Genomic DNA, 26692 nt, shown 5'->3' with positions numbered 1-26692 from the left:
ATAGGTAGTCAAATTTTAATGAAGAAAACGAATGTAAATTACACTAAAAAGAGTTTATTTGAAAAAGAACAGAAATCAAAATAAGCAAAAAAGTTTGTATCTATTTTTATTTTGTTTTGAAGACAAGGCAAGGCACGAACAGACGCGCGAAGTTTGCGTATGTGTTGCCATGTCTTTGCGGCCTCTGCGAACTAGACAGATGGTGAAAAACAAAGCCGGTAAGCGAAACTTTCCAGCTAGTTCTGTTAACGTAAGCTACATAATTTGTACACAGGGAGCAGTTTGTAGTTCCTGAAATTTGAATTTGGGGACCGTATTTTCTTCGGTCGTCGACGGCAAAATGGCGACGCTTGTTCATTTCTTGCGTCCGAAACTTCGTCGTAGTGTGTTTAGAAAAATCTTCAGCTACCCAAGATTATCTAACGTCATTTAACATGTTCTCCTGCGCGCTGTGATGGTTTTACAACTACGAATGCATTAATGTGCACTATCGATTGTTCTGGAAGGACCAGTTAGGAAGCATCGTTTGCGTGCCGCAGTAGCCAGAGTTTCTAAATATACGTACTACTGTTTAGAAACTCTATGGCAGTACAGAGGAATCGACATTTGAAGTAGCCGTTGTGATGTGGCACATTAATCTGTTTCGGTAGCTGCGTTTCGGTGGAGGTGAGAGCGTCCGTGTGCTGTGCGGTCAGTGCATCTGTCGCAGGTATCGGTGTAAACCGTAGCGACCGTAGTGTGAGGGTAGGGGAGGAAGGTGGGAGGGAAAAAAGAGAGAATTTTGGTCACCTGGGAATCATTAACATGCACTGACATTGCACAACGCTTGTTTCTGGGCTAGTTTATGTTTTCAATGTGGAATCCTCTTTAGCGCAATGCATAAGGGGCGTACCTCTTGTCCTCCTTTATGTGGTGCGCTAAAGAGGATTCTACCTTGATGACATTGCAAAGCACACAGACGCCTTCGGCGTTTCGCCGTTGGCCACCGCGCTGGGGTTTGAACCCGGGTATTTTCACCATCCCCCCTTTTCCCATGAAGTGGTTCAGGTGTCCACTGAGAAGTGAGGCCGATACTGCGCCTTCCCTGCTCTCAACCAGTTTTTTTTTTTCTTTTTTTTTTTCTTCAGGGATCTTAAATATGCGTAAAAAGCCCACCGGCAGTGTGGTATTAGGGGTCGTGTTACATGACTGTCGCATCACAAAAATGGTCACAAATCTGCCACAAACTGCACAGCTAGCCCAGCTCCTTTTGGTCGATTCTGACCGGCGGACGTTCTGACCAATATGAGCAGGGGCTGACTGACAATTTTGTGACATCATTGTGATGTAATCATTGCATAATTCGGCCCTGCTTACAGTGGCTCATTAGGCATATCAAAGGTTAATCTGCTCTCCAGAAATCAGTATCTTGCTTTGCTCATTGTTGAAAAATAATTTTTCTATTCCCTACAGAAAACCCTGTGAGACATGTACTCTCAGCAATTGAGAACGTGGGGGTCGAACCTGTAAGTGGCTTATTATTTTTGTTATGCTACTTCTTTTACCTGAGCATGCATAGGATGTTGCGCATTTTTGTGAGAAGGATCCTCTAAAGCCTGCCAACAAAAGATTCAAAAACTGGAACGACATTAGAAATTGTCCAGTTCAATATCGCTTCCGGTGCTCTTCCAACTGAGCTACTCATCAGCTCAGTTGGAAGAGCACCGGACGCGATATTCGAAGGTCGTGGGTTCGGTTCCCACCATTGGCACGTTGTTTTTCCTTCTACTTTGTGTTTATCTTTCCCCTAAACAGAATAAATTACTAATTTATGTGATTACCGAAGTAAAAATTAAAAAAAAAGACAAAGTACAATCTCCAATGCTTTCCTTGGCCTCGCCAACTGTTCGCTTCTTTCCTTCGCCATGACATCGTCACACGTGTGACATATGCCTTGATGTATATGTTAAAGAAAAATGCATTTTTTGAAATTTAATAATAAATTGCTGGCTCAGTACCATGAGGTTTTACTTTGGGTTAATGCTAAAAAGTGTTCGTTTCATACATTGAGTGTATTTACCAGTGACCTCTGAACCCGTTTCCTTTCTCCCTTAACAGTTATAGTTTAAACTCCACAAGTTATAACGCCGCTACTGACGTTTCATTATTTTGCACGGCTCCTCGTTTCGGCACTTTGGGCATCATGATCGTGAAAAAGAAGGGGGCTTAGAATCGAGTAAATATAGTTACCGTTCAAAGTGTGGGACACATAGCAGCATGTTTGTGCCACTTGCCTCTCTTGCATGCTTTTTCTTTCTATGTTTTCTTTTATTTGTTATCAGTTCTGCACAGTACAAAAAAAATATTATTATTACAGACCTGTTGCTGTCCCTACAATGTTGATGGAGATTTTATTGCTTTCATAGTTGTTTTCAGGCAACTTTCAGTTGCCGGTATGGGAACTTTTGTTTTGGTGCCACTCATCAGGCGTGGTCTGTTTGCTGACTTTCTTTCTTTTGTTAAGAGGCAGTAGAGGTGCAGATGTGGCCTTTTGTTCTCCCATTTGTGGCCCAGGTGCAGTCTTTCGTTCTCTTCCCATGCCTTGAATGTGGCATGCACGTGACTGCTTTTTAAAAGTTGAAAGTGTAGTTGTACATGTAAATATCTTCTTGGAATCTATTCTTTGTTTTATGGTTGGTGAGGACTTCCCTTTCTTGTTCCACACACTTGCTACTGCACTGATTGCCCTCAAAGAGCCTAAAGTAATGAATGCATGCTGTAGTGTCATGTGTCAGTTGAAGTCCTTTGGGTTGTGCAAAGGGTGGAGTGGGGGCCTCTACAAATTGTTACTTTTCACGGCACAGCCATTTGTGCTAAAAGCTGTTGTTGGCTGACAGTTGGGTCTTAGACGTTTCTAGTCATGTCTTCAGGAGTTTCGAAGAAGGCTGCAGTGAGTTTACATTTTTAGTTCACCTAGGTGTGCTGAAGTGGCCTTTATGGGAGTGTTTTATTGGGGTCATCTGCTTTAGTTCTATGCTCTGCCATGCAAGCTTTATTTTGAGCTAGCTTTTGAAAGAGTCTACGCTTCCACCTTCCTTAGGAGACCAAAAGTATTGGGGTTGATGTGTGCACTCAGCTGACCTCTGGTGGTTCACTTGCTTCAGCCTCTTACGTACACCCTTCGAATACATTTGGGGTCAGCGCACCCTTCCTCTGACTGCGTTTCCTGTGGTTTGGTTTGTGGCTGCGTAGTGATACTTATAATTATGGCTATCAGAAAAGGAATGCTGCTGTAATTGTGTCACTCGAGATGGGCACTTGAACTGTGCCACATGGGAAATGAAGGAAGGGCAGTTGTTGTATTTTAGGCTGTGGAAATAACTTTGACGACCCGGTGCTCTTTAACATGCAGTGACATCACACAGCACTCATCCTTTCTTTCTCTTTTTGTTGCTGTTTTACTTGTCAAAGTGCAGTGCTTGCGGTTCTTTAATTTCATGCTCAGCAGCCGTGGCCCCTGAGTCACTGCAGCGCATGGTTAGTGTTGAAGCGAACAATATCTTCTGCTCAGCGTTGTCAGTGCTCTTTCTGAGTAACTTGCCATGTTGCCAGATAGGGATGAGGATGGAAGGCAGGGATGTTAACCAAAAAGGCCTCTGGTTGGCTACTCTACACTTGGGAAAAGGGATAAGGGGATTAAAGAGGTTGCCATGTTGCCAGAGTTGGTGCACTGCACTATGAGGTGTTGCCACTAGCAGTTCGCCTGCTCTAAGAATGTCATAAAGGGACACCGAGGACACAACGAGGTTTGCCTGTGTCGGTAGAGTGCGGCATTCAAACTGCGGGGAGACCACTTTTACCCAATAGGGAGTATTTGCACGCTAGAAACCTCACAAACGGGAAATGCTGGTGTCACTGTCCCCGGCTGATTTTGCGTGTAAAATGCTGCATTACTGACTCATCGAGTGCTTGACGCAAATTCCAGAGGCTAAGCTGCACGACCATTCTCTTCAAGATGGCAGCAACCTGTTTCTCTGCGCAGACATCGCAAGGTTGGATCAAAATGCAGCAAAATTTCTAAATAAATCTTCTTTGCCAATAAGTTTGTTTTGCTGCTAGGCAAACATTGACACACCGAGAAAGAGCCGGAGAATGCAACTTTTAATGAGTTCAGTCTCAATGTGCTCTTTTGTAAGTGGAATCAACATGCTGCTTCCCTTATCTTATCCTCAAACCTGGCCTCTGTTGGAGTTTCCTCTTTCCTGAGCTGGGGAAAATATGTTAAGGGAGCGCTAAGACACACAATGGCATAAGACCAGTTGAGGTATGAGAATTGAATGAACAATGTTGCTTGATTGACAATTGTGCACCCAGCAGGCATATGCTTGTTGTGGATTGTTTCATTCATTTACCTGATGTGGCCTGTACTGATGAGCGAATGTTGCTGCAGGCTGAAAGGAAAAGGAGTTCAGTAAAGGCCGACAAACAGTTCCAACTGGTGACACCATCATCATCCAGGAAAAAATTACTCAAGCTGGGCGTGAGCCCCATCGGGAGACCTGACTGTCGTGCCTTGCGGAACACTCGGGAGAGGTCTGGAACGGCAGCCCCTGTGCACGTTGTCACATCGACTCCGAACAGCACACCCTCTCAATCTGTCTCTTCAGGTACGTTCAGCTCGTCGTCAGTGGCAGCAAGCTCATTTCGTGGGCAATGCAGCTCCATGTAGTGGCTCTGCCTAGAGCACTCTTCTTGTCTGCCTGAGGCTCGGGAAGGGTAATTCCTCCACTGTATTAGACAACAGAATGGCAGGCTTAGCAGCTATGGAAGATGCTTAGATACATTAGGGTGCAGTTTCCCAGCTGCATTTAGAGCCTGTGCTATTGTCAAAAGAGTGTGACCACAGTTGCATCGCTTCCTGCCTCCGGAAAAGCTTCCAAAGGGTAGGCATTAGCACCAGCACATTTTACCGTGGCAGTCAAAAAAATGAAAAATCGACTGGGCTGATCAGCGGCATCACTACGGGGGCTTTGACCGCACCAGGATCCCTATTCCAAGTTTGCGTCGTTATAGAAAAATGTCGTTATCTCCCTTACATAGAGACATCTAATCAGTGGAAATGCCGGAACCAGAAGTGGTAATGACATCCAATTCCGGTGTTTCACCAATCAGATGGCTCTAGGTCATGGAGATAGCGACGCTTTTCGATAACGATGCAGACTAAGTATATGGACCCAGGTCCAGCATTAATGGGCTGGAGCAGAGGGAGTGACTAGGTTGCAACCGCATGCTTGTTACCTGAGAATTTGTTACGGACGTTTGATGGGCTGTTCAAAATGCACTTGTGCTTATTTTGCATTCATTCGTGTGCATATCAGGACACGCGGTGTTACAGGCTGAAAGTTGGCTTTTTTTGCTAGTGCTAATTAAAAAAGAAAAATATTAAGCACATAACATTTTATGTTTTCTTTTTTCGTTAACAGACCCTTGAAATTGCTATTAAGATAAGTGCAATTTGATCTGTTGATCGGAGCTTTGTTATATGGCAGGATTGCTATAGATGACATGGATAACGAGAAGACCGCATTCGTTACATTTTGGGGTCTATTTATTTAAAGCCATTTTGATCTGCTTATTCAAATGGCCTGGCCACTTTCAAACACTCATGTGAGAGATTTTGTTGAGGCTTTACGCGTGGGCTGCTTGTCTGTGCTACCTCAATGACAGTGTGGTCTTCTCATCTACATTTTCCATACGGTTCAAAGTACTTTTGATGCTCTTTTTCGTCAAGTGGAGCTTTGGCTTGATTCTGTGAAATGTGACACTTCATTGACATTTTATTGCTGACGTGTGGAGAGTGGCGAGAGTGAAGAGGAGTATGGGCAGGACTCGCTATCTTTTCTGTGGCTGGCCGCTACCCGCTTTCATCTGATGCTGCTGTCATGCAGACATGTGACCAACTGAAACGCAAAATAGAAGCTTGTGGATTAAGGGCCCTGGTCGGTGTCGTAAGGCCTGGGCTGAGTGAAATTCACACTGTTAGACACTTTCTTGCTTCCTAGTAAATGAAGGCAGTCTGTTCGTATTTCTGCTATTCGTAAAATATTTCTACTACCCAGACTGCTCACTCTCTGAGCTCCTAAGGAAGGATCCTCCCTTACCTGAAGGCTTGCCCCAGTGGGAAGTTTTCTTGTCACTCATCTAATCTTGCTCATCTATTATAGCTGACGTTGATGCATCTGCCCCTGTTCAAGTTCGCATGAATGCTAGTATACATAAAACCAGTGCTGTGCTAGCCTAACAATGGCGGGGCCATGAATGTGCCATTCCTAAAATGCTGGCTGCCTTCCATTCACCGTCAAGCAAAGTAACTTCAGTGCTGAATATAAATCTTTTGCATTTGAGTGGGTTGTTGTCGCACTACGCTTGGTTCTCTTAAATTTCTCCATTAGAGGATTTGTCGGTTAACCGGGTGGTTCGACCTTGTGCTTGCAGTAACATTTGTTCACTGTCAATATGGACAGCCTTTCGTTACCGTCTGGAGTTGCCTGACTCAAGTAAGACTGATGCTCAGCTTCAACATTCTGCTGCGTCAGACTTTTTCAACGTCACGGTTAAGGCCGCTCATTAAAGGCTTCGGGTCTGCAAACAAGTGCCTGCCTGCGGCTACAGTTCCACAATGGGAGTATGCACCACTGCGCTGAGGTCTGCTGAGGTCCCGAGTGGCTGGTTGCAATCCCTAAAGGCTCCATTTGGATGCCCACAGATAATGCAATGACAGATGCACCTCTGGCCATCTTGGCATGTCGCATCCATGTAGCCGTGTGCACCACATTTTTTTTTTTTTTGTCCCGGCGTGTACTGCATTATATTCTTGCCTCCACCGGCCTCTGTCAGCGTTGAAAAAGTCGCCTAAGTTGTTTTTTTTGGTCTGCTGTTATTATCCCTAAACATTTTATCACATTGGTCTCTACCTTCAGGGTTTTTGCCACCACCTCACTCAGACTATAAATATGTGCTTTCTTGGTACTTTGCAAAACCAGGTATGCTGTAACACTTCTGTTAGTGTTCAATATGCAGATCTTGTGCAACACTGAACGTCTGAACTAAATATTGGCTGATGCGCTCTGTGTATGCCTCAGCCGGCCAAAATGTTCGTAATATGGCTCTGTTAATGCCGTAGTCATCTACAGCTTTAATGTTGCTGGCTTAACCGAACAATATGCATGAGATATCATCTTGCAAGGCAATCTGTGGCTTTAACTTGCCCCCGCCCACCTCTCCACATCACAGACCCACCAGAAGTCAGTTTACGACTGTTTACATCAGAAAGCTAATTTTGCTCAGGGTTTGCTAGTCCTACTATTTGTCGATCTCACCACGTCCTACTATTTGAAAAACTCTTCTGCCCCCACACAAAGGCTGCTTGAGGTCACTGATGTGACCTAGGAGATTGCTCTGCCTGGTTTTCCGACACCATCAACCTATCTCGTGACCTGCTATGATCATCAGTCTGCTCGATCCAAATCTTATGTAGAAAGCTTATTTTCATGCTTGGTGCTACTTGCCTTTAGCTCTCCAGCTGCACCTATGTCTTCCACTTTGTATATTTCCTCTTTTTGAAACAAACTGTGGCATTATTTTCATAAGGCAGGGGTCCTTCAGTGACGTTTTCATAAAACACTCTTGATGTGGTGCAGAGCGAGCTTCAGAGCAAAGCTGGCATGATGCTGTGATGTCACGAGGAGGGGCAACGAGTAAGGCCACTACACTGAGTGGTGTTTACCCTAGGGATGCTGCCGGGGCCAGTCCAATGGAAATGCAGAGCATTACACTTTCATTCCCCTTTTCATTACATGGCATATTGCACATCTTTCTTCTCGTCTACCTTTGCTGCACACTTATACCTCTGTAACACGAGCAAGCAAGAACTCTCTCACCTAGGCGGTCTTTTATCGAGTTGAAAGACTTGTATTCAAAAGGAGTCGTGTAGCAGCCACACGACGTTGCCGATCTCTTTTTAGCGTTTTCTTCGGAGGACGCTATCGAAAGCATGGCGCTAGATCTTGAAACAAAACCACTCAGAATAAACCGACGCATCGCAACATATAAATCAAATATGCATGTTATTACATGTTGTTTATGGTAAATTTAGCTACTATATGTTCACAAACGTTAAAGAAGATGGCACGCATCCACATCTGTGGTTAGCGTCACTACATGATATCTTCCAAATGCTTACGAGAGTGCTGCAAAAAAGCTGCATTATTGTGCCTAGTTAACCTTATGCGGAATGTAAAACACTTTTTTTATAGTGCATAAATGGGACACAAAAATGCACTTTTGCTTCCTTTATTTATTAAAAGATAATCACTGATGCCGACTGGGTTGGAGGCTACACCTTTCCAGCTGTAAAAGAGATCGGCGATCTCCGCTCTCAAAAAAGACCACTTCAGGAAAGGCAATTGAACTCTATCGTGTGCCTGCAGATGAAACTCCTTTTGGGCAGGCGTCTTTTTATTTAAATGCCTTTGCAGTGCACATGTGACACGGGTATTAGTCTTCTTTGTACTCTATTACACTGGCATTTTTCTACTTGTTTCCCTCTTGAGAGCAGAATCTCTCTCTCCTACATGCTATCAAGAGATGTTGCCGTTTGGCTTACTAGGCTTGCCACTATAGCCACCCACAATGGTAGCTACCGTATGGGTTCCTCTTATGGAAGCCACCTTCCAACTTCTCATTTCCCTCTCTTACAAGTGGAGAGATGTGTATTTCACTCCTCAGTTTACCACCTGTCATTTGTGGCTGGTGGCATAGAGGTTCCAATGCTGTTTTCATGTGGTAGTGATGGTTTGCGGCACCATGCATTAAATGTAAGCTGGTTTGTGTACATTTAAATATGCAGTAAAGCTGTTGAGCAGCTCTTAGTAGCTTTTGTAATAAGGCTGCAAACTGGCCCGTATTGAAAGGGATGGGAGCTCATGATTACTCCTGCCGTGCTACAGAAATGCCAGTTTCCTATGCACTGGACATTGCTCGGCATGCATTTGAAAGTGGGGAATGATTCAAAAAGCTTTTCAGTCATGTTTTCGTGTGCAAATCATCGTAACCTGACCATTTGGAAAAAAGTTGGGGACGCAACATACACTGCGAGGTTTCGTAGGATATAACAGTGCTTCAACATTCTATTTGAGTGCTGCAATTCGTAGGCTGGAGCCGGAGCTCGCACCCTTTCTGGAAGTCAGCTCCTGTGCACAGTGAAAACCCCTTTGTCATGGCTACAAAACCTCTTTTGAGGGCAGAAACAGAGTGCAGCACTAGATATGTCTATCATGCCAATAATGCTGTGCCAATTCCCTGCACACTTTTCCCCTTTGCTTCCCACTAACAACTACTGTTCCTACAACAGGCTGCGTTGCCATGTTCTTCTTCGCTGTTCAGAAAAACTAACTTGTGCTGTTGCAGAGTCTTCATATGGCCGTGGAGCTTGTATTTTTTTGTGGATGTTGCTGCTTTGCCTTAGCCTCTCTACCCACCACTTTGTGTCTGTGCCTCTTTGCATTGCTGAAACCACCTTTTGAACTGTGCATCTCGAGTCGCCTGTAGTCTTTGTAACTGGTTTCAAGCCAGAATTCAGCATGGTTTCTTTGTAATTAGCTGCTAACAGAACTTGTGCCAGCAGCTTGCAGGGCCAATTTCTGTGGAAAACTGGCATCTCTCTTTTGTTCAGAAGCACACAGAATGGGAGAGCTCAGAATATGGTGGCTGTGTTGATCAAGCCACTGTCGATTACTATTCATGTGAGACTTTCTCGCGGAAACCGGGTAGACTGCATATCTTCTTGTCCTTTACCAACACTGGGTGCATTTTGTGTGCGGTGTCATTGAATGTTTCCTGGGAGCTTTGTGGGGGAACCCAAAAACTTCAGCACTAATGGCCTGCCACATCGTCCATATGCTTCCGCCCAACTGCATATGCATCCAACCCGCTCTGAGTTGTATTCTGCACCTGCAGAATTAAAGAGGAAGGTTGTAGAGGATAATGCCACTGTCGCGGCAGCCACCAAACATCTGGCCATCAGTAGAGGGTCATTCACTGCACCTTCATAGTCGCTTCTTTATTGAACTTCTTTTAGCTTGCCAGTATCAAAAATGGCCCTGTTCTGTAGAAATTCTGGTGTCTGCATTGTAAGTGAACAAATCACCAGCTTGCCTCTGGCAGGTGGTATTTTTCAGGTTGCGGGGCCAGGTGCGGATTGTTCAGCAGATTGTGTGATGTCACGAGATCATATGACAGGACAGAATTGATAGGAGCTGCCATCTTGAGCAGCCGCTTTGGGATGTGAGGGTGAGATGGGAATTGAGCCTAGGAACCTTGGATGCTGAATCAGATGTACTAGCCTAGGTCAGGCAGGCGCATTCACACGGCTTGGTTAAAGCAATGCGCTCTGTACCTGTGTCATGTGGTCTTGCATGTGGTGTGGTAGCTGTATGCTAATGGGTATGTGCGAGGTAATAGAGGAACAAATTAAAAGGTTGGCGATTAGGCGAGTGGCAAAGTGTTTGCACGCAAACGATGATTTGCAAGGGGAGCGAGCCATAGACAGCAGTCATTCACAGAGTGTACCCCTAAAAGCAGAACTTAAATTTCCCCCTTAACTTTTTTTTGTTTTTGTTTCAGTTGTAGACCCTGTGGAGCATCCACCTTGCGAGTTGTTCTGTTTAGACCCTTTCGATACTGCGATGGAATCTCCTGGAATGTGTCACACAGGTGCAAGGACAAGAAGACGGATGGTAAGTAATTCTATCAAAGCTGCTCAAAGAAAAAGAAAAGAAGGTCATGCTCTCCAAGAACAAGTCTGAAAGCACTAGCAAGCAGTTGACTACCCTAATGACTGTGTGGCTAATGGCTGCATGGTAGCCCGGGTAAAATCGGAGTGTTGGCATGTCAAGAGCACTGCTCAGATGCCTCCTAAACACATTTGAGCCAACAATGCGAAATTTTCGGTAGCCTAGGCCAGATTGGGATGTGGTCATTTTAAGACATGCCAAAGCATCGTTCAATTCTTACTGGCCTGTGTTTCCATCCTGTTAGGCTTCACTGGCATAAGAACACACTATTGCTCTGTCACATCCTTATCACTACCTCATTATTTTATCATTTTCTATCACCATCTGAACAATATGCTATCACTTTTTATTGCATTCATGTCCGGTGATATTGCCTTTTTATCATTAACACACATAAATTAGGTTTGCTCCTTTCTATCCTTCATGTAACGCAGCTCCGCTGTCACTCTGAAGTTCTATACTCATTCTCCACGAGAAATTTCTGGGTTTGAAATTTCTCTGATGGAGTATTTTTCTTTGATTTCTCTTTTTGTTTCTTTAATGCATGAGGACTACAGGCACATTGCTGAGATCGGTCATCGTGACTGGTAATGCCAGTGCGTCAGAAACATTTCCCTTTTAGAGAGCAGTGCTTTGTTGAGCTGGTCGATGCGTGTTGAACAGGCAGAGGCAGAGTGCAGCTGAGACAGGACGAAGTGCTGTATATGTCTCCTCCTTTTGTCTTGTCTCAGCTGTGCTGGGTCTTCACCTTTGTGATCTGCTTTTGTCCCCAAGCAACATGTTTGTTCATTATGAACTTCTGTGCTGTAAGTAGAGAGAGAGAATTGTCCTTTGTGTCAAGTTGTTAAACACAGCTGAGCTTCGTGTAATAAATTTCCCTTGGCAGTTTGTTATATTATCTAACTCGGCTACAGCAAAATTCATAGTGTCTGTGTGAAAATTCACAGGAGCAGAAACTTTGTTTTTGCTGTAAAATCGGCTTGGAACATTGACAACCTAGACTTGACTTGATAGTTTAGAAGTAATGCTCATGACCATAAGCCAGCCATCGCTGTCAGCTACCACCATTTCAGTGCAATTTTTACCGTTATTGCCGACTGTTCTTTTGGGCCTAACGGATGCAAGATGTAAGAAACATCTGTTGTGGGAGAAGTGGAGGATGAATGAATCTCTGTATATCCTTAGGCTTTTTCGTGATCGCATTGCTCCAGGTGTTAGCCAACACCATGCCATCACTGTGTGGCTACATGTATCCCTGTACAGTTTTCGACAAGTGCATGCACGCGGACAGGGCTTAGTGGGAAAGTGAACATGCTGCACTGGGAAGAGGGCTCGATATGGGAACGTGAAGATGACGGAAAAGATAAGGATGATGAGCAATGAACTTCCCAGCTTTCCACCCGTGTTTGGGTTGCACACATACTAGTTAACATCAGCTGTGGAAGAATAAGGGCTATGAAGCATTTTGCTTTATGTTTTGGTTCCTACTTTGCAAATCTGTGCCTTTTTCTTCTTTCTTTTTTTCTGTTCACAGTCTTGGACTAGACTCTCACTCTCATCTTTGCTTGCACTTTGCACATTAGGGAGGAAATTTTACCTAGGATATGTAACATGTGTAGGACATGTCAGTGGTGCCATTTGTTGAAGTGAATGCTGATTTTTCAACTATTTATTTAGCAGGGTCAGTTAGGGAGATGAGAATAGCAGGATATCAGTGTGCTTGCACTAAACATTAACATTCCATAGGTCTTTGTATGGGCCGGCAACACTACACCTAAACTGGTGGCTCGAAATGCCTGAAATTACAAGATTGCTTTTCGATTTGGACAGTTGCTTGGCTTAACGAGTAAGTGTTTGGTTGCGATGGAGACAGGACATTGGAAAGCCTGGATGTTCAAACAGTTTTGTGCTGTTGGTGAAAAAGAGGTTACCAATTATTGAATGCTGTAGTGTGTTGCCTACATTGCAGGCTATACTATTGTAAAAGTTACCTTTACTTCGCAGAAGTTTCTTCAAATGGAACCACGCTTCACAAAAGTAGCTTATTGTGAGGGAATTTAATCGTAACACTTTGAATGGTTAGCTGACAAAAAAAAATTGGAATATATGGTACCTTGCTTTAATGGCAGTTCTGTTTGGCAGCATTTATTGCAGCGAGATGTTCTTATACTTGAGTTTGTTCTCACTTGTGCGCAGAAGAAAACGGGTTGCATGACTGAAAAACGGCAGTTTTAGTGCAAAATTGGCATTCACTACACATGAGGTTTGGCATCCAGCTTCGATGTAAACAAGAACTGTTCACACCATTGCCCATGAACCAGCACTTGAAGCAAGTGGGACTGCTGTAAAAAGGAGTTAAACTGCATTTTTTTTTTTCATGAACCTTATCTCCTGGACATGCATTCTGCCACACAGGCAGTTTTTGAAAAAATAATTTTTATCGGAAAAACGAAAAATGAAAAACACCTATGGAAATGTTGAAAACATCTGCGTGGGCTCTTGGTGCAAGGTTGTGCTGATCCTGGTAGGCTCCTCCATATCTCTGCTGCCCAAAAACTATAACTTCTGTGACTCACTGGATAAAAAGGACTGACTTGCATATGGTCAGCGTACTGAAAATAGCTAAACCATTCAGTTCGGATAATGAATTTATTACATAACATATTAATATAAGAATGACAGAGTAGAGCTCGAAGCATTTGGCAGCCATCTTGCAGAATGTAAGGACACAGCAAAGCAATGGTCCACACAATGTACATTGTTAAGAAGGGATTTTATATGATTAGGTATGTTAGTTAATGCTGGCAGCACAGAACAGCCAGTCAGAGACTTGCGCGATGGAGTCCAGCGATGGCGACACAGTTTTGAGTGTTCCTTATCGTCTTCCTTACAGTGCAACTTAGTCCATACAAAAAATTGCATCTGCTTTTTGCTATTTAACCCCGTAATGTTCAAATTTCTTTTTTAAGAGCTGGTACCAAAGTGGTAATTTCTTTGTTCTTTAACCCTTTCGATGTCGGGCTTTTTTGGTCGTGACGCACCCCCAGTGTCTGCTTGGTATCAGAGAACGAGCATATCAGGGAACGAGCATAGAGATTTATTTTTGATTCTGATTGGTATAGAAATAACAGTCAATGGAATATGCACATTTTTGTTAATTAACTTCATCATTATTATCAGCCTGATTACAAATTAGATAAATGAGGATAATATAAGAAAAAAAACTGCTCGGTACTTCTTGAGAGACTGAATACGAGCTCGAGTCGTGTTTATAATCAAAAGAGCCTTCGCTCTAGTCCGCAGTCGAAGGTTCTGCGCGGTCAGCCATCCGAAAGTAACCCCTTTCGGTGACCCGCACAACGGAGATAAATGGCACGTTGTGAAATAAAGATGACAGAGGGAGATGGAAAGAGGCCAAAACAACCTTCTTTGCTGCTGCTAGCCACAAGCAAGGGCGTGGCAAGAGAGAGCGAAAGTAGTGATCGAGTCATGTGTCGGTCTATTGGAGAGGCAACGGCGCGAACCCCTGGACGTGACCCGCTGATGTGTTGTAGCAGACACACCAACAGAATAAAAATTAAAACATGCAAACCTGCGATAGATGGCAGAACAATCCTTGAACCCGTAACCACACGCACGCGGCGCGAAATGCGCGCGTCGCATGGTCGCTCAGCGAGATTGCTCTATACTCTTCAGTATATACGTTTTAACGCAACGTGGGCTGAAAATAGGAACCTGTAGAAAGATTTGGCAGATGGCACAGCCTGTCCAAGTGCGCCAGCTTCGCATTCAGGCACGAAGTTCTGAATGCACGATAGAGAACGTACTGGTACATCAGTGACACTGGGGGGGAGCGTGAAAACGTACCAGTACATTCGTGACAGCGAAAGGGTTAAGGACGCGGTATTCTGCGATATGCTATTTAACCTTCAAATTTTTTTTTCAAGAGCTGGTACCAAAGTGGTAATTTCTTTGTTCTTTAAGGACGCGGTATTCTGGTCAGTGTAAAGCATAAAAAACACCATAAGAATGTTTTTTTTTCCATATAGCGGTATTTACCTATTATACCTATTTGTATTATGTGGAAATGCGGCTATTTCAACGTACCTGAAGGAGGATACAGGAAGAGCTTCCAAAACAATAACTGTAAATGTCACAAAATGTTACAAACTCAAAAAATAACTGATATTCTTATGTTCAAGGCTTTCACTAGTGGGCCATGCTCAAAGCATGCACAGGATTGCCAGAAGTGCTTTCTTGCACCACCTGCACCCGGTGCGCGTTTCCTTCTACTACTACAAGCAGCATATCACAGAGCACCATGTTGGTTCCTGCTTATTTTCTGTCTTCATCTTCTGCTTCACTGCTAGCAAGGTCCTCGCAATCGTCGTCCTCACTTCGGGAGCAAAACAAATTGTAGCTTCGGTATCGCATATGTTGGCACCATTGCTGCTGTCACTGTCTGCCACTTTCATTTGTGTGCTTCTCCATTCAGGCCAAGCAAAAGCAGTCAGCCCTTTGGTATCTATCCTAAAAAATGCTTTAGGTGAGCCGTACTCATCTTAAACAATAATCAGAGTACTGAGCTTTATGACGAGCCTGGCTCGTCTAGGTCTGCTAAGTGTTAAAGCAGGAGGCTGCAGCACTGGTACTTTGGTGTTGTAGCTGTAAGAACAGAAAATGTATGTTTTATTGACGAGCAGATTTCTATCACTGGTCTTTTTTTTCTTTTTCCTCCTCTGTATTTCTTTTTGTATGATTTATGCCTGTTGTCTATTTTTCTATATTATATCTGCATCCCCGTGAATGTTTCGTGTACATTGCAGATAAACAAATCATAATGCAGTTTTGGATCTCAGCGTAGACTTTGAACTGCCTCATCAATTCATTTTAAGCAGCACATACCTCGAAGAACAGTCTTTTTCCTTGCAGCTGAAATAATTGATGTTTATTTTGTTGAAGTTCTTTGAGGTGATGCTCACGTGTAAACCGGTGATATCCTGGGAAGAACAGGGCATAGTGCTTCTGAAATGGCTTCGGCCAGAGATTCAGAGAAAGCAGCACTTTTTCCTTTTTTGCCATTACTGTTCTTGTTTTGCAGGGTGGTTTATTATTTCATTTTTACCTGCAGTCAAACCCACCTATAAGAATACTGGTTGGAACAATATATTGGATATAACGACGGGCTTCCAATGCACTGTCAGCTCTTTCGTGTTTACTATCGTAAAATAAACTACTTATAACAATGCTGTCATAGGGAATCATCTATTACAGCAATTGAATCTGGTCACAGAGAGCCAGTTTTTAAATGACTATAGACACCAAATTTTAGTGGCATTTTTCTTCTTGATGATGCGTAAGTTATTCTTGTATATCAGTCCGGACGCAGTTTTCGCCTTCAACTGCTAAATAATTTATAATTGAATTTTCTTTACTCACCAGTTTTGGTTTCAGCAGCCGAGAGATGGCTGTGACGTCAAAGTCATGTCTTGATGCGCGGCATGAAAAAAAACAGCAATATAATCGCTCATTCTTCACTTATAGTGATTCCTTTTCTTGAGGCAGGCTAGCTTTATCATTGTAGTGAATTCAAATGACACAGCAATGATTTTATCGCTGTATTTTCATTCCTCGCATGACCTAGACTTGACTGTGATGTCACAACCATCACTCAGCTGTTGAAACCGAAACCGGAAAAGGTGAGAACAGAAATTCGATTATAAACTATTCAGCTGTCGTAGGCGAATGTGACATGGTGATCCGTGTAGAATAATGTCCTAGGCATCATTACAAATGATAAAACACGAACACAAAAATTAGGTGTCTGTAGTCCTTTAAGGAGACAAAGCAGGGAAACTACCACACCTGCCAAATTGTGCTAACAATCCGAAAGCACGTGCATGAGGAGCTGGTGGAGCTGGCTAACGGGTTAATCCTGTGCTGTGAAAGTGAGAGCGCTGCGTGACCACGCACACAGATGTCATGTACGCCAAGGGTGCTTGCATGCTGCGGCAGCAGTGCAGGGGAGGAGGAAAGACTGAGGCTTTCCAATGTCTCCTTTAGTGGAGCAGTCCATTATTAACGCTTCTGAGGGTGTGCCCCAACCTCAAATAGAAAACATGCTGAGGCGCGGCCTTCCATGCAATGCTGCATGTGTCTAGTGAGCGTGGTTTTCTTTTTCCTTTCTGCCGTCACTGTTCCCTGGGTACTGCAAGCTTATCAGATTTCCCATCAAGAATTTCTTCTGGAAAGTAGGCTTCACTAAAAGTGCGAGTGACGCGAAGGCTCGCAAAGCTGCCACCGCTGTATTGATGGCGGCAGGGTGTCGAGACTTGAATTGTTTCGTGCTGACGATGCAGTCACGAAAAACGAACAGTTCGTCAATGAGGCTACCATCTCAGCTGTCACCTGAGCTGACAGCTACAATGAACCCATATGCAACAGGTGCCTGACAAATGATAGTTCCTTGGGGGCCTCACTTTTAATAAACACCCCCCACTCGGCTATGTGCTGTAGTTACGCATCGTCTAGGGAGATATGACCAAAATACGCCGTGAACCTGTCGAAGCTGACTGATCCACATTTTTTCCACCAAAGACATGGACGTTCTAAGCTACTTTCCTGTCATTATATGATGTGTTTGTCCTTGTTTTTATTTGTCATTATTGGCTACAACAGTGATATTTGCCTGGCACTTCAGTATTGTTAAAAGTGAGTTTGACTGTAGTTGATTTTATTATTACAGCCTTATTCATAGTTTTCTTTGGACGCAGGACAGGCATTTTATTTTTCACTTTGCACCTAACAGATCTGGTGTCTGCACTCTCACTGTCCAGGACCGGGATGGTAGCCAGAGTCCCACGCTGACAGTGCGTAAGGTCAAACGGACATACTCTCGGGGAAGCAAGCCAGTGTCAGTTTCCATCAACCTCTTCGAAGAGCCGGTGGCACCCGAGAAACACGACCCGAACGAGCATTTTGGCATGCCGGAGGGAGAACATCCGGCAAAGGAGAAAAAAACAAAACCGGTGTCCAAGTCCGAGGCTCTGAAGCACCAAAAACGAGATGTGAGTTAGGCATCTGGGCATGACTTTTACTGCTTATGGTAGTTGTAGCTATATGTTGGTTCTTACGTTTGTCTTTCACTTTTTTACACGTATATGTTATATGCAGATTTTCGTATTGTATTCTATTTCTTCTTTATTTCCGTTATCTATTTCGGCTTCAGTGAAAGGGACTTTTGAGGCTGAGTGAACGGGAGTAAATGTACAAATGACGCTGTAGGAAAATTTTGCTCGTCATAGCAGTCATATAGGTAAGCTTATAGCATGGAAATGCAGAGAGGACCAAATCTATCTTGTTTATATACAATAACATCGCGGCCATGGTGGCCCCTTTTCGTAGGAGGCAAAAGACAAGGCACCCATGTACTGTGCGATGTCAGTGCACATTAAAGATTTGTGGAGCCCTTCGCTATTGCATCTCTAATAGCTTGAGTCACTTTGGCATGTTAAACGTCATAAATCAGCCAAACCAACCAATGACATACGCAATAACAAAATAAAAGAAGGGAAAAGAAATCTCTCGCATGCTGTCGCCGCAGTTCCAAATCTAGACTTTCAGGCAATCCCACTAGCAGTTTCACTACAATGATCTTTTCTCAAGGAGCTTGTAAAATCCTGCTGTAGAGTCATGGCATTTGTAAGATGGGAGCCTACCTGGCCAGTTTTCTTTGGGGGGCGGTGGAACACTGTTTCATCACACTCAGCTGCACCACTTCTTCAGGCAGTGGCAGTCGCTGCACTACTTCCATTTTAAGAGCACCCAGGACCCAGGAGCGGAGGAGACACCCCACCACACAGCACTTTTTTTTTTTTTTTGTTTACATGGTTCCGACCTTACATGCGGCAAGCAAGGCCTCTGATCGCAATTATAATTTGCCACACATGCTCAGCTGCGTGTATGAGTGAGGACAGCATCACGAACTGCAGATGACGCAGTGGTTGCAATTATCAGTGTGTGTATAGCAAACTGGCGTGCATTATTTAGAGAGTCGTGGCTACGGTTATTTCGGTTCTGATTTGTAGCAGCTAGAAGCTCTGCCGTAAAATTCCTAGCATTGACGGAGGCGACATGCATGTAGGAACAAGTTATGTTGTGCACACCACCCTGATTGGCCCAGATTGCCTATAACTGCAAACAGCTTGTGAGATGGAGCATAAGTGGAAGCAAACCACTGCTTTGGGATTCTCTGAATTGGGTCTCCTTAAAGGGTCACTGCCCAGGGTATGACCTTTTAAGCAAAGGAGCCCAGTGCTTCAATCAGGTACCGGAGATAGTCTGTGCAAAATGCTACAGCGATACACGCGCTACAAAGCAGCAAAAATACAAATCAAAGCTCTGTCATCCTCCCCTTCGGGAAACCAGCTTCCCCGTTCCCTATGAGTCGCTATACTGACGTCGGGGTAGCAAACGACAACCATTGGCCTATCTCGCTGACTGACGGGGGAAGGATGGGCATACACCACTAATTGTGTCCACCGCTCGCTGCTGCTGCACGCGCTCCCTCGCCAGTTTTTGTTTGTTTTTTTTTGCGCACGCAGAGTGCCACGCCCCACCTCCTGCCAAACGTGGAGGAGGAAGGGGAATTTGGCTTGTGGGGGCTAGACAGCCGGGCAGGAGATTGAAAAATCTTTGCAAGAACATGGGAGGAGAGAAACACAACCAAATCGGGGAATTGCGGTGGCTGTAACTGCATTATGAATTACTCTTTTCAAAAAACATTTTGCGGCCTTGTGTTCTGGGGGCGAAGTCGCGCAGTCACTGGGGAAGAAAATATTTTCGACCAGAGGGTGGACAGTGGCCCTTTAACTATCATAAAAGAATGTTTACCTCAGAGGTGGTTTGTGTGATGTTGGTTGTCAGTTTTGCTGGCTGCAGAAAATGATATTATATAAACCCTGAAATATCTCTTGATTGGTGCATGCGGGAAATCTATTTCCTGCTGTTCCTAAATCTCCACTACACCTGTCTGTCCTTTTTATGGATATGTTAAATCATTCATGTGTAGTTGTTGCACATTATTAATAGTAGTAGTGTTATTGACTGGTGCTAGAATTGCTAGCACGTTCTTCTTATTAAAATATAGTGTAAAATTGTCACTGCCTTTCCGACAATGAGATTATTCTTTTAATAAACTGCTAAAACTTGACAGTGAACCATTCCATGCCGAGTGACCCAGTTTTTTTTTTTTTTGCTGTCATTGATTTAGCTGGGAAGAAGGGTGATCTGATCTGATATGGTACAGAAGTACTGTGGTTTCAAGGGTATTTTTGCCATTCGATTTCTTTAATTATTTGATGAGCCTCTAATTTTTTGTGTGAATCATTGGAGTGTAGCTGTTACGTAACTTTCTTTTCTTTCGTTTTTTTTTTTTTTTTTTGTTAGTAAACATTAGACAATGCTATATCTTATTACCATGCTACAAGCAATCTTCAGATATCATCAAACTGAGTTTCATTCAGCTGGAATGTGTTGTGGACACTTGCGGAAGTGTGTGCCATTTGCTGCAATGTCATCATGATTGGTTGGTTGGTGTTGGGGTTAGCTTCCCAAAGCGGCTCAGGCTTTGTGAGACGCCATAGTGGAGGACCCCGGAAGTTTTGACCACCTGGGGTTCTTTAACGTGCACTGACATCACACAGAACACAGGCGTCTAGCTTTTCGCCTCCATCAAAAAGCGGCCGCTGCGGCCGGGATTTGATCATGCATTCTTGGGCACAGTAGTCGAGCGCCCTAACCACGGCACCACCACGGCAATTCCGTCATCACGCTATCATCTGGAAACCAAAGTCTTGGCACCTTTTTCATCATCATTCATATTTCGAAACAGAAGATAAAACAAACAAATAAAAGGAAAGGACTGAATGAACAGAAACAAATACTTGATGCCAGTAGCGCCGCTGCAGTACAGCGCTTTAATGTTGTTCTGTCCATTCACCTAGAAAAGGGGTAGGGTCTGAAGCTCGTATCGCTATGAGGGCTGCAATGAGAAAAATTTCATCTCTCGCAGACCAGGAGCCTGAAAATACAAGCAACAGCAGAGAAGGTGAATAAAACACCAGGATAAAGACACTAAATCTCAATAAAATAAATAATGTAGGACGGATAGTTGGATTTGCGAGAAGAGGAAAGCGCGAAGATGAAGAAGACAACAGAGTGGCGAAGACGAAGAAGCTCACGCCCGCTCTGAGAAACGCCGGCTTTGGCAGCAACAACATGTCAATAAAGCTATTGCAGTGTGAATTGCTTATTGCTTAATCCGCCTCATTACACTTGGTGGAGGTGCCGCCTTTTCCCATCCTGGAGTTCCGCTGTCACACCATAACCAGCTCTGCCACTATGACAGACACCATAGCTCAACCTGGCCCGCTTGTTTCCAACACCATCATCTGTTCAGGGCCAGTGCGGCAGCGAGATCCACCCATCATCAGTGGCACGGATGACACAGATGTGGAGGACTGGCTGACCTCCTACGAACGAGTGAGTGCCTACAATAAGTGGAATGGTAGCGTTAAACTCACCATTGTCTTCTATTTGTCTGACGTCGCAAACTTGTGGTTTTGAAACCACAAAGCTGATATTTCGAAAACTTCGTGCCGAACAACGGTTGAGTTCCCGGGCTCAGTGAAAAGGCGAAAACTTTGCTAGCTACATTGAGGATATTGTTGACCTATGTAAACGCCTCAATCCATCAATGACTGAGGAAGATGAGATCAGGCATGTCTTCAAGGGGATTGACGACGCATATCTGATTTTGACCCCCCCCCCCCCCCCCCCCCCCCAAGAGTCCCCAAACCATTTCTGACGTCACCTCTTTTTGTCGAAGTTTTGACGAGCTCCGAAAACGGCGTCTCATAACGCGCCGTAGCATTTGCTCGGAAGACGCCGTTTCGACTCTGGATCTTCCCACCTCGCCTCAAGATCGCGCAACGCTTCTCCAGCAAATTCACCAGTTTGTGCGGAAAGAGGTGGCTTGACAGTTGTCTTTGGTTACTTGCCGCCCTGCCACACAATCTCTGTAGCCCCCATTGCAACGCGTCATCTAGGAGCAGGTTGCTAAGATCCTGCCACCCAGCAATCCGCCGCCTATGGTCGCCGCTCCACTGATTTATGCCGAAATTGCGAGCAGGCCACCGCTTCCATCCGCTATGTTTATGTATGCGACACCAGGCTCCAACTTTTCTAGGCGGCCGCCCATGCCTCAGGGCCCACCTGCTCAGCCAGCTCGTCCTCGCTCCTGTCCGCACACTATGAATCTGTGGCGCACCCAAGATAACCTCCCTATTTGCTATGTCTGCGGTGTAGCTGGCCATGTGGCCCGGTGGTGCCATGCACGTCTATCCCATCCTTACGCCTATGGGCCCGCGACAACGTAAGAAGAGCCTGTCTCCGACCCAGTCTCGCGTTGTCCGTCTTTGCCTCGCTCTCCGACTCGTACGCACTTTTGAGTGCATGATGGACAACATCCTATGCGGGCTGAAATGGCAGGTATGCCTCTGCTACCTAGACAATGTTGTCATCTTCTCGACTCGAAGGACTTTCCATCCCATCCTCTTCGCTTCGAGAGTGTTCCTTGATGTTTGACCAATGCAGGTCTGTAGCTCAATTTAAAGAAATGTCGGTTTGGCGTTCGACAATTTACAATACTCGGCCACGTCGTATCCAAGGACAGTGTCCTGCCGGACCCTGCCAAGCTTCGCGCAGTGACGAAATTTCCCAGGCCCCGCTCAATGAAAGAACTGCACAGCTTCATAGGTCTTTGTTCCTACTTCCGCCGCTTTGTTCAAAATTTTGCTGACATTAATGCCGCTTTGACTCAGCTACTTGCTGGGAGCCCAGACTTGTCTGCCTGGTCATCTGCATGTGATGAAGCGTTCACCACGCTCCACCGCCTTTTCACGTCCCCTCCGATAGTGCGTCATTTTGACCCCTGCACTCCAACTGAACTGCGCACGGATGCAAGCGGCATCGGCATCGATGCCATTCTTGCTTAGCGAAAACCTGGTTTCCCTGAGTATGTTGTTTCTTATGCGAGTCGAGCACTGACCAAAGCAAAGACTAACTATTCAGTCACCGAAAAGGAATGTTTGGCGATTGTTTGGGCCATAACTAAATTTCGCCCTTACTTATACGGACGGCCGTTCGATGTCATCACTGATCACCATGTTCTCTGCTGGCTGTAGTCTCTGAAAGATATTTCAAGTCGCCTCGCCCGTAGGGCTCTCCCTTTACTGGATTACGATATTCGGGTCCTTTATCGCCCTGGTCACAAGCACTCTGACGCAGATGCTCTCTCCCACTCTTCTGTGTCCTCTGATCATGAGCCACCCTCTGTCGCCGGCCTCACTCCCTTTTCCTTTGAAACCGTGGACATGGCACACGAGCAGCTCAAGGATCTCTGGATTGTTTCCATAACGGACATTCTGCATTCTGACCAACCAGTCACCGTGCCCCCCCACCCTCTCTTGAGCAGTCCGACATCAAACACATCATTTTGCTAAGCGCGACAACCTCCTTTACCGCCGAAACTATCTTCCTAACGGCCGCAAATAGCTGCTCGTAATCCCTCGCCCTCTCCGCTCCGTCATTTGCGCCAGCTGTCACGACGATCCATTGTGTGGCCACGCTGGATTGCTGAAAAGTTATACTCGCCTACGTCATCGCTACTACTGGCGAGGCATGTATCGTTTGTTTGCCAGTACATACGCTCTTACATCGCTTGCTAGTGCTACAAGAAACCATCACCACACCTTACAGCTCCTCTGCAGCCTCTTCCGTGCCCAGATTGACCTTTCGGTCATGTTGGAATTGACCTTTACGGGCCGCTTCTCTGCTCTTCTGCAGGAAATCGGTGGATCATTGCTGCCATCGTCCATCTTGCCCGATACGCAGAAACTGCTGCTTTACCAGCTGCGACCGCTTGAGACGTTGCTGGTTTCATACTTCAGAATGGCGTACCGCGTCACGGCGTGCCCCAGGAATTGCTCAGTGATCATGGTCGCGTATTTTTATCAAACGTCATTGAAGCCCTTCTTCACGAGTGTCATGTTGTTCACCGTACGTCGTCCTACCATCCACAAACAAACGGAATAGTTGAGCGCTTCAACCGGACCCTTAGCGGCATGATGGCCATGTATGTATTTTCTACCCACTAGAACGGGGTCTGTGTACTGCCATTTATCTCCTATGCTTATAATTCTGCCATGCAAACAACTACCGGCTCTCCCCTCATTTTTTTCTGTATGGCCGAGAACCTTCTGGTACGATGGACACTATCCTCCTCTACCGCCCCGACACCTCTGAAATGACCCCCATTTCTCAAGACTTTACCTATGCCGAAGAGTCCTGTCAGATCGCCCATCAGCTCACGGCTCACCACCAGAAAAACGACCGCCCCGCTTCTACATGTCTACCACTTGCTTATCGTCAAGAATCCTTTGTGTGACTATGGGCTCCCTCTTCAAGCTCAGGCCAGTCAAGCTTCTTAGTAGATATCAGGGCCCTTATCGTGTACTTCAACAAACTTCCCCCGTTAATTATCTTGTCGAGCCCCTCACTCCTCCTACGGATCTCCATCGCAGTGGACGTGAAATCGTCCACATCGATCGCCTAAAACCCTACTACGACCCCACGATTGTGTCTTTCCCTTAAGCCGTCAGGATGGCGTCTTTTCACGCGGGGGTATTGTAGGACGATTTGCGAGAAGAGGAAAGCGCGAAAATGAAGAAGACGACGAAGTGGCGAAGACGAGGAAGCTTGCGCCCACTCTGAGAATTGCCGGCTTTGGTAGCAGCAACGTGTCAGTAAAGCTATTGCAGTGCAAATCGCTTAATCCGCCTCATTACAGTAACAATGTATCGACGTTTTATGCCTAGATCACACTGTTCCATTCTCCGTGCAAAAAAAAAAAAAAAAGAGACGCAGGCTCGCTTATGTCGAAGTGCCATACTGTCAACACTTCAAGGTGTAGCTGTTAATATCACAGTATTTTGTCCTTGAAAGAAAAAGAAAATGTAGGCATTGAACCGGGGGCCTCATTTTAAATGCAGCTAGCTGAGGTTTATTCGAAATTCACAAGGATAATGGGGTCTAGTGCCTCTTTTTATTTCCCGAAGGAATTGGACGAAGCTTGTTATTTGATTGTTGCTAGAAAACAAGTCTGGTGTTAAAGCTGATTCGTGAAACTGGCACATGCTACTGGAGCAAAGGCTCAAATTTTCATAGCAGGCATGCCGCATCACATGGTTCAGCGGGCAGCCTAGAAAATTTCCATAGAGCACAGCAGAATTCTGTTGAGTCTGAAAGCCATCTGGCATCCTGAATGTCATTTTAGCGAGTGGCTGGGGTGCTACTGTTAATAGATTGCTCTGGCAGTTAAGCTAATTTTATTTGAATTTGGCTTGCAAATTTTGGATTTTTGAAATTAAAATGATCTCGGCATAACCTGCCTAATAACCTCTGAAGATGGCTGTAATTATATTTTTATGAAAATATCTTGAGTGGCATTGCTGAGAAAAAAAGAAGTTGCTTATATTTGCAAGTTATGTCATTGTTTCTTAATTGTAGTGCTCAGTACTTTGGTGGGTAAGTTTGCCAGCCCATGTTTACCATGACCGAAATGTGGATGACATGTAATGTTTAGTATAATCCTCGATTTACTTTGCCGCTCTTTTGTGTGTGCAGTTCCAGTGTTGTTGATTGGGTTTGATCCATAATTGCATGACTTGACACTTACAAGCCATAACCCCGCCGGGGTGGCGCAGTGGTTACGGCGCTCGACTACTGTTCCCAAGGACGCGGGATCGAATCCCGGCCTCGGCGGCAGCTTTTCCATGGAGGCGAAAAGCAAGGCGCCCGTGTGCTGTGCGATGTCAGTGCACGTTAAAGAACCCCAGGTGGTTGAAATTTCCGGAGTCCTCCACTACGGCGTCTCTCATAGCCTGAGTTGCTTTGGGACGTTAAACCCCACAAACCAACCAACCAACTTAATAGCCATGCAGTTTTTGCTTAGTTGCTAAGTGAATTCGCAGAGACACACGCTGACAACAGAGTGGCTAGAGCTTGTAGACAAACATGAATTAGATTGCCGTCCGTCATTTCTTCCTTTTTTTTTTGTCATTTGGTGCTTTTATTTTTTTTTATTTTATTATTATTTTTTTTTTCTGTTTGGCACTTTTATCAGTGACTTACCTGGTCACACTAAGATTTGTAAGCAGCTTGCTCGGGACTGCATAATTTATTGCGTATGTTATCTCGAACTATGTTCTTTAATGCAATAGCAGTGCCTCATTTTTTCGTTTCGCTCTTTTTTTTTTTTTTCATTTTCAGAAAGCCTTCGAGCAATGGGCTGACAAGATGGCAGCAGAATTTGAAGAGATAGAAAAGTTTGAGCTCTGTGTGGAATAGTATGCGCCCATTGAAAAGTTATAAAGTGTTGATTATTTGCTCACGCAACTAGAACACAGATGTACAAATGCTCGTTGACGAAACGTTTTGCTGGGCATGAGAAAGGGTCACATATTGTTCTCGAAATTTAGAAATGTATCCTTAACTGAGTGGCAGAATATATGCCGACTCCATGCAGATCTCCTACGGTCACGAACATTTCATATTTATTTTTGTGTGTTGACATGCAGCAGAGGAAGGTCAGATAGCACATGATTTTTCTATACATGTGTAATTTAACACAGAGTGCCAGCTTGTAATATCTTTTCGTTTCTCTTCAATGTTGACACGGGAGGCCTCGATCGTTCGAACAAGTCTTGCTGTTTTTCGCAGATTAAAGTTTCGACATACTA

The 26692-nt window shown here is 44.8% G+C and overlaps 1 protein-coding gene across 2 annotated transcripts; it reads left to right on the top strand.

Moving 5' to 3' along the window:
* The first annotated feature begins 57 nt into the window (after positions 1–57).
* On the top strand, positions 58–26692 carry LOC146175541 (uncharacterized). Of its 2 annotated transcripts, none has more exons than XM_084581933.1 (6): positions 58–218; positions 1453–1505; positions 4430–4646; positions 10663–10775; positions 17669–17899; positions 20905–21061. In XM_084581933.1, the coding sequence occupies exons 1-6, from the start codon at positions 170–172 to the stop codon at positions 20959–20961; spliced, it is 720 nt and encodes a 239-aa protein (XP_084438059.1). In that variant the 5' UTR covers positions 58–169; the 3' UTR covers positions 20962–21061. The 2 variants fall into 2 exon arrangements, with proteins under 2 accessions (XP_084438059.1, XP_084438058.1); XM_084581932.1 differs by lacking the exon at positions 20905–21061 and adding an exon at positions 26223–26692 and having other exon boundaries at positions 59–218.

Source organism: Amblyomma maculatum, chromosome 10 (genome assembly GCF_055883805.1).
Source record: "Amblyomma maculatum isolate TAMU_Amacu chromosome 10, ASM5588380v1, whole genome shotgun sequence".
In the NCBI taxonomy this organism is placed as follows: domain Eukaryota; kingdom Metazoa; phylum Arthropoda; class Arachnida; order Ixodida; family Ixodidae; genus Amblyomma; species Amblyomma maculatum.
Note: the sequence above shows the minus strand (reverse complement) of the source record. Positions and strands in the feature narration are given on the sequence as shown.

Coding starts and splice junctions, on each gene's coding strand:
- LOC146175541 (XM_084581932.1), top strand. CDS start 170: ATGTCTTTGCGGCCTCTGCGAACTAGACAGATGGTGAAAAACAAAGCC. Junction 219..1,452: donor GATGGTGAAAAACAAAGCCG/GTAAGCGAAACT, acceptor TATTCCCTACAG/AAAACCCTGTGAGACATGTA. Junction 1,506..4,429: donor AGAACGTGGGGGTCGAACCT/GTAAGTGGCTTA, acceptor ATGTTGCTGCAG/GCTGAAAGGAAAAGGAGTTC.